The sequence below is a fragment of the Tenebrio molitor genome, chromosome 2 (assembly GCF_963966145.1).
Source record: "Tenebrio molitor chromosome 2, icTenMoli1.1, whole genome shotgun sequence".
Classification (NCBI taxonomy): domain Eukaryota; kingdom Metazoa; phylum Arthropoda; class Insecta; order Coleoptera; family Tenebrionidae; genus Tenebrio; species Tenebrio molitor.
Genome location: NC_091047.1, coordinates 25029206 through 25042918, shown reverse-complemented (window position 1 = coordinate 25042918; position 13713 = coordinate 25029206). Strand labels below are relative to the sequence as shown.

Here is a 13713-nt window from a genome sequence, read left to right as displayed (position 1 = left end):
TCATAGCAATCACCCAAGTTATCTTTCGACAAAAACTACATTTTACTTAGTTAACATGAATAGCAAATAGTCAGTTACAGAACCCAAATGTAGTAATTTGCAAAGATTTTAATTTTTTCCACACTAACTTTAGAAGAAAATTTAATTTTTTTATACAATACATATCTACAATTTACAATAAGTAATCCAAAAAAAACTATAATTACATGCTGGAATTTTTCTATCCATTTTTAAGTTCTGTTTTCGTTTATGCTATTTCTTACAAGAACTTTTCGGCAAAATGTAAATAAACATTTTTTATTCTTTCGTTATAAACGTCTTCGTTTTGGATTTTCAGTTTGAACGATTCGGTAAAATCTTCACCTTTCTCCGCAGTCTCCATCAAATCTGGAGCTTCGTTAGAATCACACAGGGATATCTTCAGCAAAAAAAGAGATATGATCAAGCCATACTTTGCGTATTTTTTCCAATGCTCTTTGAGTTTCTTGAAGGGAAATACAGCTTCGGCGTCGCATCCAAGTTCCGTCAAAAAGTCTGTCAAACTTGAGTGGTACGCTTGCAGAATAAAGTCGAAATCTTTCAAAACTTGCTTGTCTGCACAACAGTACAAGAAGTACGACAAATCTATCACAGGCGAAGCTACCCGGACTATTTGGAAGTCCAAGAAACGCATATCTGTGGGTTTGGTTTTATCATCCCCCTGAAAAAATGTTTTGAATTGTTTGTAGATCAATGAATAAATAGTTACCTCATATTTGAACATAAAATTGTTGTTCCAACAGTCGCCATGGATGAGCATCGACGGGTCCGTATCTTCGTCTGTGAAGTTGATCAAAATCTTCTCAAACTCCTTTTCGAAACCATCGAATTTTTTCAATGCTTCAGTTTCTTGGTCCTTCTCCAGCAACCTCTTCAAATTGTCAAATTCCTTATAGAAGACACCTAACATTTGGGCTTGCACAATAAACTGTCCAAACACGTCAGTCAAGTTCTTTGTTATGCTCTTAAAAACTGAAGTTTTTTTGAGTCTCAGGGCTAGAGACAAGGCATGGTAGCGCCCGTAATTTTGGAACACAAGAAGAATGTGGTGCAGATTCATGGGTTGCTTTCTGTCGTGTAAGTCGAAACCCAAGGTTTTCAGATTTTGGAGGATCACAGCTTCTTTGGTGATTTCCTTAGAGATACTGTAACATTTCGGTACGTTCACAAAAGGTCTTTCGACTCCTTTCTGTCGTTGAAATTCATCCAAAACTGGAAATATTTTACTGTAGAACAAACTTTCTCGGTCGTATGCTTCTTTGATTGGGGTCTGCTTCCGAAGTTCTTCACTTTTTTTAGCCGACTTGATAACAAGATCGTAATCTTTTTTAGTACCGTTCTTCGTTGTAAACACTTTCAAAAATGTAACTTCGCCCAAATATCCATCACCTCGCGTAGTGTTACCTCCAATATCTAACTTGTAGTCGTCGATGCTCAAAGAGGTCATCATTTTTTCGATCCATGATTGCAAATCGTCGACTGTTGCTACACTCATCTCTGATTTTTTACTGAACGACGACGAAATTGCAACTACTTCAAAAATGAAGATTTACAGCTTTATAAAAAAGAAATGTAATGTCCTTGAAATGTGTATAATTTGTTGAAGTTTCTTATTATTGCATACACACGTTATGTGGTGTAGTCTGTAATTAGCAAAACATGTGTCTTTGCTTTTTAGGACAAAACGAATGTGGATATAACACTTATAGTTGAAAATTATACGTCACATGGGTCGTACTATTACTTAAGCAAAGTTGTTATTAATTTTTTAAAGGCAGCTAAGTATATAATTTCAGATCTACCAAATGTTATCAATTGAAGAATTACGTTGTCATCTGCAATTACATCATAATACAGGGACCAGCTCTTTTGTTTCGTTTATGCAACCATTGTTGCTGTAATATTACATAATGAACTTCCAAATGCATTATTAAATTCAAACAATATTTATTACCTTCTGCGTATATTTTAGTAATGGAATTGTCTTTTACGTTTCTCAAACAACTTGTTCGGAAATAGTTTTTCTAATGTTCAGCAACTAAAAAATCTCACCTTATACATACAGGTCATTATAAAATATTGTACCGTCGTAGTTGGCGTTGAAAAACCACACAAATTTGGATGTGCCGCCAGCCTCGCAACCTTAGACAAACTATATAGTACAGTGCTACTCCCGAAGTTCTTGCACTTCGGTTGTGTTTACTTACGTGATTTAGGTCCGGTTTAGGTTAGTTTTAACTCTCTGATAAATACAAAATCATGTACTTAATGTGATTGGTGACTTTCTAGCGTTTCCATAACAACGCTTGATTTAACTGGACTTTTAGTTATTGGGCCGTTTCAGAAACCGGGCATTACTCAATTTTAAATTGACGCACTTTTATTTTAAAAACAACATACAGGGTGTCTCAAAATTCGCGAATTCCGAATTCAGAGCGTTGTAGGGGATCACTTCAGTAGTCCAAATATGGAAATTAAAAAAAAATCGAGATTCCCCCCACAAAGATATATTGGTCTGAAGGTGCACTCTTTGAAGTGCGTTTTCTTCAAATATAGGCTGAAAAGTTCAGTGTTTATTGTTATTTATGGTGTAGATGATTGTGGAAAATAATAACGTAAAACAATTTTTTGAAGAATAGCTTTACTTTGGAGTAAAAAAATCTTAAATTTTTGTAATTTTTCTTAAAAATGGAACGGCAACGTAGCTAGAATAGTATTTTGTCACTGTGGATATGAAGGCTGCTATGTATTGAACAAAATTAAAGTGCTTATATCTTCTTCAGGAAGAGCGATTTTTTTTTCTAAGTATTTTTCGAGCTCCACTGGGTCCTTCCCTACCATGCTCTGAATTCAGAATTCGCGAATTTTGAGACACCCTGTATAATGGTTGTAACTTGTTGCAAATTTGCTGTTGTGATAGAAACGGAGCCTTATCAAATAAGTTACATTGTTATAAAAAATTAAACAATCAAAATTAAAATTTCCATGGTTAGAAAAAAGTAGAGACTAGTTAATCATACAAAACGACTCATTAGGTAAAAATTGGGGGACCAAAAAATCTTGGAAAATTTTAGCGAATTTTGCAAAATGTTATAGACTTATAGAGAAAAATTTCATAATTTGGTGGGTTCTTTCACTGGTTAAATTTAAACACCATGTATTTCAGAGACACCCTGTATAATATTTTTTTAGAGTGCTCTCATTCCTAGTAGGGAATACCGCTATGTCCCAAAAAAGAAATCAAAACCCAACTCGCTTTCTTTATCAAAAGTTAATAAAATTGCTTTGTCATGATACATTATACATCACATATCAATGACTTAGCACAATACACTAGCACAATCTCTTCTAATGCAGATTACAAAGAAAAGTAAAAAAATAGACACAAAACGACTCGTTAGGTAAAAATTGGGGGACCAAAAATCTTGGAAAACTTTAGCGAATTTTGCAAAATGTTATAGAGAAAAGTTTCATAATTTGGTGTTTTTCCACTGGTTAAATTTAACACATGTATTTCAGATACACCCTGTATAATATTTTTTTTAGAGTGCCCTTATTTCTAAAAGGGAATACCGCTATGTCCCAAAAGAAGAAATCAAAATCCAACTCGCTTTCTTTATCAGAAGTTAATAAAATTGCTTTATCATGATACATTACATTACACATCACATATCAATGACTTAGCACAATACACTAGCACAGTCTCTTGTAATGCAGATTACAAGGAAAGGTAAAAGGAAAAAGAAGAATTTCATGGCCAAAAAACTTAAGAACCTGGTTTTCCATGACCATCACAGAACTCTTCCGAGCAGCTGTAAGCAAAGTTAGATTAGGCAATATGATCGCCAACGTCTGGAAGAGATAGGCACATGAAGAAGAGAAGATCGTTAGGTACGTTCTCTACTCTCCACTAGGAAGTGAGGAGAGAACGTGTTTCTTGTAGCTATTAAAAGTTGTGCAATAAAGCGATTTAAAACACTGCAAATTGTTTGGATAAAACCTAAGAATTTTCCCATCACCCATTAATATCGAGTCGGTTATGTTATAAGTGGATAACCCAAAAATTGTATTTTTGCAGTTACGCTATTATTGTGCATTTAAGCATGCATAAAGTTAGATTCGTCAAGGTAAATAAATTTTTTATCAGAAGGTAAAGAAAAACATTGACCATGACATTACATAAATAATTGTAATCGAAATATAAGTATATAGTCTACTTTGAAATTATATAGCAGGAGTAATTATTAACAAATTAGCAATTCTTTGCGACGAACGAGCAGATACTTATTTAAGCATTCTTCCTTTACACGAAATTATTTACTAAAGCTTATATTTTTATTCGGAATCGTATTGTAATATGCACATTCCTAACCTTATACGAGGGCGGAAAGTTAACCATTCCGTTTTATCTTTACTTCCCTCTCTTGGTCAGTAATAGGCCACTTTCCGCCCTATTATAAGGTTTTTCCAGTGGCGTACGATCGCGGCCAACATACTTTGGTCGTCAATGTGACATAAATGATATTCAATTGTAAAGCAAGCTTTAGGATGTTTAACCTTATTTTTTACTGTTGTCAAAATTATTTCAATCCAGCAATGTCATACGGGTGGGGTAAATCCCAGTTGCGGAGGCAGGGTTCAAAAGCAAAAGATCAACATGGTCCAGGTTTAGACAACCTTCAGAAGCAAGTAAGACGATTCTAAATTTATCAAAAACTGAAGATGCCATATTTTTGACAAGAATAATTTGAAATTGTCATGTATATTGACATTAATACTTTATTTACATTTGAAGTATCAAAAAGTGACGACCAAAGTATTTTGGCCGCGATAGTAAACTCCATCCATTTTCAATATACATTACTGTTAGGGAATTTTCTTTTTTTGTATTGCAATGAAAGTGTTTTATTTTTTCTAATATTGAACATTCAAATCGGGCGTTTTGAATTTGTTAAAAAATTTGACACTGTCAGATTATAATTATTGAAAAAGATACGATTAAGTAGCGATGTCGTGGAGGCCACAGGCAGTGTTATAAAGAGAAAATGCCTCACTTTAGAGATAAAACAAAGTGTTCACCGGTGTTTTAAAAACATTTGGGAAGCAAATGGTCCAAATTTGGGGAGGATGCCAGTTTACCGAATGGTTGGGGAAATTTTTGCCGTAAGTTGATAATTCCACTTTTAATTTAAATTGATCTATTTAAAATGTTAGCTTCAATCTCCTACAGATATCTGAAGGAAAAATACGGAGTAATTTCTGGATCGGGGGCACAGGCACAGAATGGAAACGACGCACGATGGAACAGTGAAGGAATATTTGCGCCGTTGTGCGCTTTTTTTAAACACCGCCGGCCTTCAGGCTTGACTTGAGAGGGTTTGCTCCTGAGCACTATTCATTTCTAATGTATCATGCTTTCACTCTGTGTCCTGTTCTGAAATATCTTTGTTAAAATCTGTTTATGTTTATTAAGGTACACCTACTTGCTGGTTTCAATGCCGGTATTTAATATTAACCTGTAGATACCATATTTTAAGTAAAATATTCAAAACTAGTTTACTTTGCTTGATTGAGGACTTGATTAGAGATTTGTCAAAAATGACAATAATCGTACATTATAACCTCTTCAAAATACACATAATCTGAATTATTATCTGTGACATTGCATTTACAGTAGAAAAAAGTTGTATCCTATTACACCACAAAAGTTACTAAAATCACTAGATTTAGTTGTGTATATTGAAAATGGATGGAGTTTACTTACAGAAAGAAAGTCGAAAAACAGTAGAAATGAAACCGCATCAAATTAATTGTTTATTTGCTAAAAATGTAATGATTCCGAATAAAATAGTATACAAACCTCGGTGGGAAGGTGTTTCATTCCTGTCTCGAGCATTAGTTCACCTCCGCTACGCCTTCGTAAACTATTTTAGCCCTCGACAGGAATGAAACACTTCCCACCTCGGTATGTAATCTACTATTATATACCTGTTATTAAATACAATTTTATTGACAATCAATCTCGAGGCACTTTAGGATAATTTTCTAATCTCTAACAACATAAAAGTCATTCTACTTAACATTTCGTAATAGTATTCGAATAAATTGATTAAAAAAATTATCGCTGATGTCACATTAGACAACAATTAATTGATGAAGATATTAATGTTTATTTATTTATACGCTTATCTACAGTAAAATAGCAACTAACAGAGATATTATACAATGTATATTTTAAAGTTGCAAAATAAATTTGAGGAAATTTGTCCTTAATTTTCTATCCTAACTTTTTTCTTTAGAGATTTTCTTGGGTTACAAATAATCTTTTCCGAATTTTGCAATAATTTATTTAGTAATTCTAGTAAACATAAAATTATTTTAAATTGTTACATGCTTTCTGGGAGCTGTGTGTCATCTGTCATTACTCATTAGTCACTATCAATGTAGTATTGCGGCGTCTTTGAACGATAAAACGACAAGTCCCTTTCTATATAATAACTTGCATCACTTTAGACTAATTACATTTTTTTATCTAACTTTGAATCGTTATAACGCGTCAACTTCGAACATGTGCGAAACTAACCCCCTGACCCTCTTATTGTAATCCTCCTCGTAAAATTTGGTCTTAGAAAAGGCAGATGTCAGTTCTTCTTCAGATATACCGTCAGCCAAATCGATTATATCTTCTTTATGCGTCAGCTTCATTCGTAAAATGGAAAAGGACATGATCATTCCCCACCTCGAGTACTTCCTCCAATGCTCTTCGAGCACAGAGAACGGGAACAATTTGTCCGGGTCACTCCCCAGCTCCCTCAAGAACGACGAGAAACTGTCGTAATAGATTCGGAGGTAGTGGTTTAAATTGTCGAAGACTTTCTTCGACGCTCCAGAGTATAAACAGTAAGATAAATCGCAAACGGGGCTGCCAACTTTGATTATTTGCCAGTCTATGAGGCGCATGTCGATTGGCCTCTTACCTTCATTGTTAACCTGAAAAATATTACAATAGCGTCGAAGATCACAACACTTAACAGATTACAGTCAATTATTGTTTATTATGTAAGAGTCTACTTGGTCAAGGTTACTCGTCATGAATGTACTGATATTGCGCACTGGAATTTTATCGTTGGTGAGATAGCTCTTTTTAAATAGTATAGTCACGATGAATGATTGCGAATGATTAAACTCACCTCGTATTTGAACATCATGTTGTTGCTCCAACAATCTCCGTGCAGAATCGCCGAGTGCTTGGGATTTTCTGTGGCAACGTCTTGAAAGATATTTGCGATGTTGCGTCCTCTGTACTTTTCGTATTTTTTCATAACTTCGTCGTCCTCTCCAGGTACGAAACTATTCTCCACCAGCTTGTTGATTGCCGTTAAGTGATCCGCGAAGAAACTCTTCTTCATGAATTCTGCGTACAAATTGTAACAGCCGTTGGCAAGTTTCTCATATTCTTCCGGTTCTTGGTCCCTCAAGGCGAAGGAGTAGGCGTGGAAGTGACCGTACGTCTTGAAGATGAGCTCCACGTGGTCGTCGTCCAAGATTTTCGTCTTGTCGAAAATCTCGAATCCGGAAACTCGCAGATTTTCCAGCGCCAACATCTCCTCCTGCTCTTGAAGCGACACCTTCAGACATTTCGGCACGAACTTGACCGTCGAGGACACGCCGCGCTCCTTTTCGAATTTTTTTAAGGCGGGGTGCACAGTCGAGTAAAAGTAAATCTCGTTCTGGAAGGACATCCGGATCGGGACCATTTCTCTTACTTTTTCGTCGATGAAGGCGGCTTTGATTACCATGTCCAGGTGGTTGTCGCTGTCGGCGTCCTTGACAGTGATCATGAAGATCTCACCGAGGTATCCTTCACCTTTTTGGTTTGTTTTGATGTCGGTGATGATGTGGTTGTGGATGCCGTGTTCTTCTGACACAGCCTTCACTAACTTTGCGATTCCGGGTCGCACTTTAAAAGTTTCCATTTTGATAACTCGTGTGTCCTGCGGAGTAGATATGAATGTAATGTTACGTAGCGAGAGGAGTGCTATTTATAGGCTCGTTAAGGAGGGAATTAACTATAGATTCGCGCATCCACTTATTATTTCTGATGATAAGTCGCATCCTAAATACGGAACTAGGTTTGTTTATGCGTGCATTTTGGAGCAAATTAGTCTTGGGACAGGATGGAACGTATTAACCTGTGTTTAATTTTGTTAACACAGCAAGAAACTAGGTAATATACTTCTTTCATCATACAAAATATAATTATTCCACCGTTAGCTTAATCTATTAACGGTTGAGAAAAAACATTTGCAAACAAATAATAAAATTCAAAGCATTCAGAAATCTTTCTCCCTTAATTTCGTTATACACTTTGAGTAAGAAACACCTACGAATCAGTGTACAGTGTATGAAAGAAAGGGAATATTCAGGAAGAGGGAACACCTTACACAACTCTCTAGAATAGGTATGCAAAGGTAGCAAAAAGAACAAAGGTGGCAAAAAACTAAAATATAGTAAGATATTATTTAATTATGTGATAAATGTACCTAATGAAACAGATCGAAGTATGCATTACTGGTTGTAGGTGGACACTATAAACCGATATTATTTATTTTTATAAAACAGGTGTAAATTTGTAATTTTTAAAATGTGCGTAGAAATTGATTTTACGTATGAAACGAGTTCTGATAAAAATATTGATTTCGCTGAATCGATTGACTATACTTGATAGTTCTCAGAAGAAGACATGTTTTTATACTGACTGGATGACGAAATTCGTTCCAAGTTTCAAACATTATGTTATAGATAACGTGTGTTCGAAAAAAATTGTTAGGTAGACTGATGCTTGCTTTTGTTTCCGTTAACGTTAGCTTTATGAGATGTCAAATGTTTTGGTGGAACAGGAAGTGTAGAATGAAAGAGTGAAAGTGGATGACCATCACTACGTATTTCGGAAATTGTCGAAAAAATTAGTGAAATAATAGAAAATGTAGCGAACATTTTAATTTGTCATTTATCACAACAACATGAGGTTAGGTGTTTGAAGAATTTGTCAGAAAAAAAGACCAACCTACGGTTGGCAAAGCGAGAGAAAACCATGGTCTGCTTGACCGCAAATTTATTTGAACACTCGTTAGCTTTAATGTGGTTAATATGTTGACATAAAAATGTTTAAATTGTGTAATTAGTGTTAATAATGAATTTAAGTGTGACATATCTTTTAACACTTTTTGTATATTCGTTGTACCAGTTATTCGCAAAGTTTTTGTCCAAGGCCTGCTCAGGGTTCTTCTCAAGTTTAACTTCCATGATAATAAAATGTAATTTATATTACATACCTAGGTAAATACAGGCTGTTTGATGAAAAACGCCTCAACCCATAACTTTGTTATTTATTACCCGATTTCAATGAACAAAAAATCAAAGATATGGTTTTTCAAGCGCTACAAAACAGCCATAAAATGTTTTTTTTTGGCGTTATCTTCAATAGCTAACAATAGTCAACTTTTTTTTTAAATGGACACATGTAGTTTTTTAGGCTTGGTCTGATAAGGTTTTTTTTTCTGGATCTAATGATGTATTGAAAGTTATCATTTGGTTCATAGCTAACAGAAAAAAAAATAAAAAATTTTTTTGTGGTTCAGCTTATTATAAAATTTTTAAGAGTGCCGTGAAAAACAATCGGAATACAAAGTACGATAAATGTCATCTAAACGTCAGCTTAGAAGTTTTCATCTGCTTTTTTAAACTTTTTTTATTTAAGTATAAAATAACATTGTCAGTCATGCAGGATAGCAGTCATTTGACTATTATTTTATGTTCGAGTGTTTTAAAAATCGTAATTAGTCAAAAACAAAAAGTTAATAGAAAAAATTATAATAATTAAAAAAATTTTTTTTTGAATTATTATTTATGTTTTCCAAGAAAATAATAATAAAACTCTTCAAGATTGCACCTGAAAATATTCAAACTCACACTTGACATTTGTTGCTATTTGTATTCCAATTGTTTTTCACGGCACACTTGAAAATTTCATAATAAACTGAACCACAATTAAAATTTGTTTTATTTTTTTTTCAGTCAGCTATGAACCAAACGATAATTTTTAATACATCGTTAGATTCAGAACAAAAAAACTTTATCAGACTGAGCCTAAAAAACTACATGTGTCCATTTAAAAAAAAAAAAAGTTGACTATCGTAAGCTACTGAAAATAACGCCAAAAAAAAAAATTTATGGCTGCTTCGTAGCGCATGAAAAACCATATCTTCGGTTTTTTTGTTCATTGAAATCGGATAATAAATAAAAAAGTTATGGGTTGAGGCGTTTTTTATCAAACAGCCTGTATAAGTATAGAGGGCTTAAACAATAGAGGCGGGAGCATTTCGAAATTGGTTAAAAAGTGCAAATTAAACCTGTGTTTTTCATTGTTAAAAATCGAAAATGGTTGTATATTGTTTTTAATTCACATTACAAATTTCTTTGTAGTATCTAAACAATGTGTGCATTTTTTCGAAATTTTTTGAAAATAGTTGGTAGCCGAACGAAACGACAAACGTACAAAGTGATCAAAAAGAAAACAAATCAGAGGATGCGTTCATTGCATGGGCATAGACAATTTGTGGTCTCAAACGCCGGTTTATAATAAATCAACATATCTCATGAATTTTAGACGTTGGAATTATAATTGTGCGTTTTATTATTATTATCTGATAATGTACAAAATTTATAGAATAAACAATAGCAACGTTTTACATTCGTAAGAATGGGCAATTTATCAGCTTTATTGGCAAACGCAACGCCACTGGTAAGCTTATTTTTCGGTAAAGAAACAAAGTGTTATTGCTAAGTAACAAAGCTTTTGTGTAAAATAACCTATATTTATTTCGGAAAAATTCTACAATAACCAAAAATGTTTTGGTAGCTTTTCTTCAACACATCTGTGACGATTTTAATTATCTGTTACTGCAAAACATGCAAGATGTACTCGTAATGAAATAGAATTACCTATTGTAAAGTAATTATCAGTTGAAACGAGTTATTTGTTCTTTTATTATTATATTATATAATTTTTGTTTCGCTCAAGGACATCCAAATGCTCTTGCTTAAGTAATGTCCTTATCTCAAAACGTTTTCACTGCTTTGAAAAGTGTAAATATGCTTTAGCATTATATTTAGTGGCAGAATTTATAGTCACTTCACATAATTGTATTGTCGTACAATCTCAATGATCCGCGATTTTAACAAATTCGTTTCATTTAATGTTATTGATTATATTAATCTATTAATTATCATCTATAAATTTTACATAAGAATTTGTTTAAAGAGCAATATCTATCTATTAAATTATTAACGAAAGGAGAAATAGTATATTAAAGAACGAATTTTATAAGGGTTGATTTGGCGCACGAGTCCCAAGTGTAGAAAACGAGCCGTAGGGGAGTTTTCTATGGAACGAGTGCGCCAATGCCCTTAATAAAACGAGTTTTTTATGTTATTTTTTAGAATTTGCACCCTTGTTTTAATTTTTAAATAAAAAAATTAAACATTCAAATTCTAGAGAATTTTATATTAATAGGTAATTCAAGGTAACGGATGCAACTAACTAACTAACATCTGCAACAGATGTTGAAAAGTAGAGTTGGAACATTAACGTTGGAAGCTTTTTGATGTAAATGACAATAATACACTGAAATATTGATAAAAATGTGCTTACAGATCTATTAAACCACGCGTGCTTTAATAGAAAGCCATAAAAGACTCCAAATTGAATACAATAATAGACCTATTAGAGACGCAAATTCTAAAAAGTTGTCAACCAAACTCTTTTAACACAGGGTGATTCACGTAGCTCGTTCGTTAGAGACTTTGTGATTTCCCAAAATCATATTAATATGAAAATTGGTAGCCGACTATAATCGACTGCTCCAAGTTCAAATAAAATATTTTCAAAATGGCGACACTACCGGAAATATCGGAAATCGACGCCATCTTTGTTTTTGTAAATGGAAAGGCCCCATTTTGATTTCAAATTTGAATTCTACGTTAAATTATAAGTTTAGGGCGTCCTTTTGTCAACACTTCTCGGTCATCGTTTTTGACCTATGTCATCTTTTTCACAAAAAAGCTGGGTTGCAAGGCTTCATTAAAAAATTTATAACACCTCAATCAATTCAATCCCTGAAAGTTTGGCCGATTTTTTGCGCCATCAGTGAGATTTTTTGTGTTTCATACGCCTACTACATGTCAAAGCTTTGTGTCAAATCAATTTTTAAATGTCAAAATCAATTTTCGAGAGCACTTCCCACACTTTGCAGTAATGCCGAAGGATTTTTATGCATGCCTTACAAATTGTGTTACTTAGTGTGTTTCGCGAAACTGGCTCTGAGACTCATAAAAAAGGTGGTAGGCCAATCGTTCGTACCGGAGAAATCATACTAAAAAGTGGAGACGGACGTTTTTCAGTCCACGACCACCTTTGACGAAGATAACTTTTGATATCCCAGTATAATATACCGAGCGATCATTTAAAAAATAAATCGAGTTTGCTTTGAAGCCTATGCTATAGCATGGGTTGCCGTAGGTAACACGCCGACTCGATTTATTTTTTAATTGATCGCACCGTACTATTATCATTTCTCATTATATTGTATTACAGTCTTGGTAAAATTAGTGTGAATAAAAAGTACGAGTATGTATCAGTGGTAAAATTATAGCATGCCATCAACACCCGAGAGCTCAGTGAAGTTATTAGGTCGATTGGGAGTTCAACGAATTCTTGGGATTCCCACATCGAATTTCCCCACTTACGCATCCTTACAAGATGACTGTACAGCTCTAATAAAGCAAACAAATTTTTTTTTGTTAGGTCAAACCACCAATATTACCTTAAGGTGTGTATAATGTTATTGCTTTGTAAATATTGAATATTAAATGTTACACGTGTAGAATAGTATATTATACGCCAAGGTAGAGAAGACATTTTTTTAAGCCGAGGTAGTTTATTCCCCGAGAAGCGAAGCTTCGAGGGGAATAAAGAAGCGAGGCTTAAAATTGTCTTCTCTAGCGTGGTTTATATACTATTTTTTTTCACTACTAGATCCGTTAAAACCCTTTCTAATAATAATTATTAATTAAATTTGTTTGTCCGATGCGACGATCCGAGTTCTCATTTTTCAACGGTTGCTATGAAACTTGAAAATCGTCTGTCTACGTTAACCAATAAAATCAAAGAAAATCTTTCGTTGCTAGGTGACGGCTGTTCATTATTGACCTTGGTTAATAATGAAAATTATTATTAACCTTGGGAGAGAAATTCTACTTCTGGGGTCGGTTCGAGAGTCAATAATGACGCCTTCTGAGACTAGTAGCGAAAAAAAAAATTACTACATTGTAGTAACGATAAAAAGTACTTATTTAAAGCTATGTGTTCTTCATAGATTGTTTGCAATTTTAATTAATATTTCAGTGTCATACTCAGTTACAAATAAGATAGTTAATGTTAACAAACACCATTGTAGTCGTACATATTCTGCACGTCTCCACGACGACGACGTGATGTTGTCCACGGTTTACTTTATTTACGATTTAAATTTGTACAGATTAATTGAATAATTAATTAATAAACCGTCTGATTCGATTCCCCATTGATCCAATAATTTCCGGATCTGGTCACGG

General features: G+C 33.9%; 2 protein-coding genes across 2 annotated transcripts; both read right to left on the bottom strand.

Annotated features, from left to right (window-relative positions):
- Positions 1–124: 124 nt before the first annotated feature.
- On the bottom strand, positions 125–1587 carry LOC138124747 (uncharacterized). Its single transcript, XM_069039905.1, has 2 exons — positions 749–1587; positions 125–700 (listed from the first exon to the last, which is right to left on the bottom strand). The coding sequence occupies exons 1-2, from the start codon at positions 1532–1534 to the stop codon at positions 260–262; spliced, it is 1227 nt and encodes a 408-aa protein (XP_068896006.1). The 5' UTR covers positions 1535–1587; the 3' UTR covers positions 125–259.
- A 4253-nt stretch (positions 1588–5840) lies between these two features.
- On the bottom strand, positions 5841–8073 carry LOC138124745 (uncharacterized). Its single transcript, XM_069039904.1, has 2 exons — positions 7230–8073; positions 5841–7029 (listed from the first exon to the last, which is right to left on the bottom strand). Exons 1-2 carry the CDS (start codon positions 8013–8015, stop codon positions 6586–6588), a joined length of 1230 nt encoding a protein of 409 aa, XP_068896005.1. The 5' UTR covers positions 8016–8073; the 3' UTR covers positions 5841–6585.
- Positions 8074–13713: the final 5640 nt, after the last annotated feature.

What these genes read in the sequence shown, in the direction of transcription:
- LOC138124745 (XM_069039904.1), bottom strand. Translation starts at nt 8,015, where the DNA reads ATGGAAACTTTTAAAGTGCGACCCGGAATCGCAAAGTTAGTGAAGGCT. An exon ending in ACATGATGTTCAAATACGAG is followed by an intron (nt 7,030 to 7,229) that starts GTGAGTTTAATC and finishes AATATTTTTCAG; the next exon opens with GTTAACAATGAAGGTAAGAG.
- LOC138124747 (XM_069039905.1), bottom strand. Translation starts at nt 1,534, where the DNA reads ATGAGTGTAGCAACAGTCGACGATTTGCAATCATGGATCGAAAAAATG. An exon ending in ATTTTATGTTCAAATATGAG is followed by an intron (nt 701 to 748) that starts GTAACTATTTAT and finishes ACATTTTTTCAG; the next exon opens with GGGGATGATAAAACCAAACC.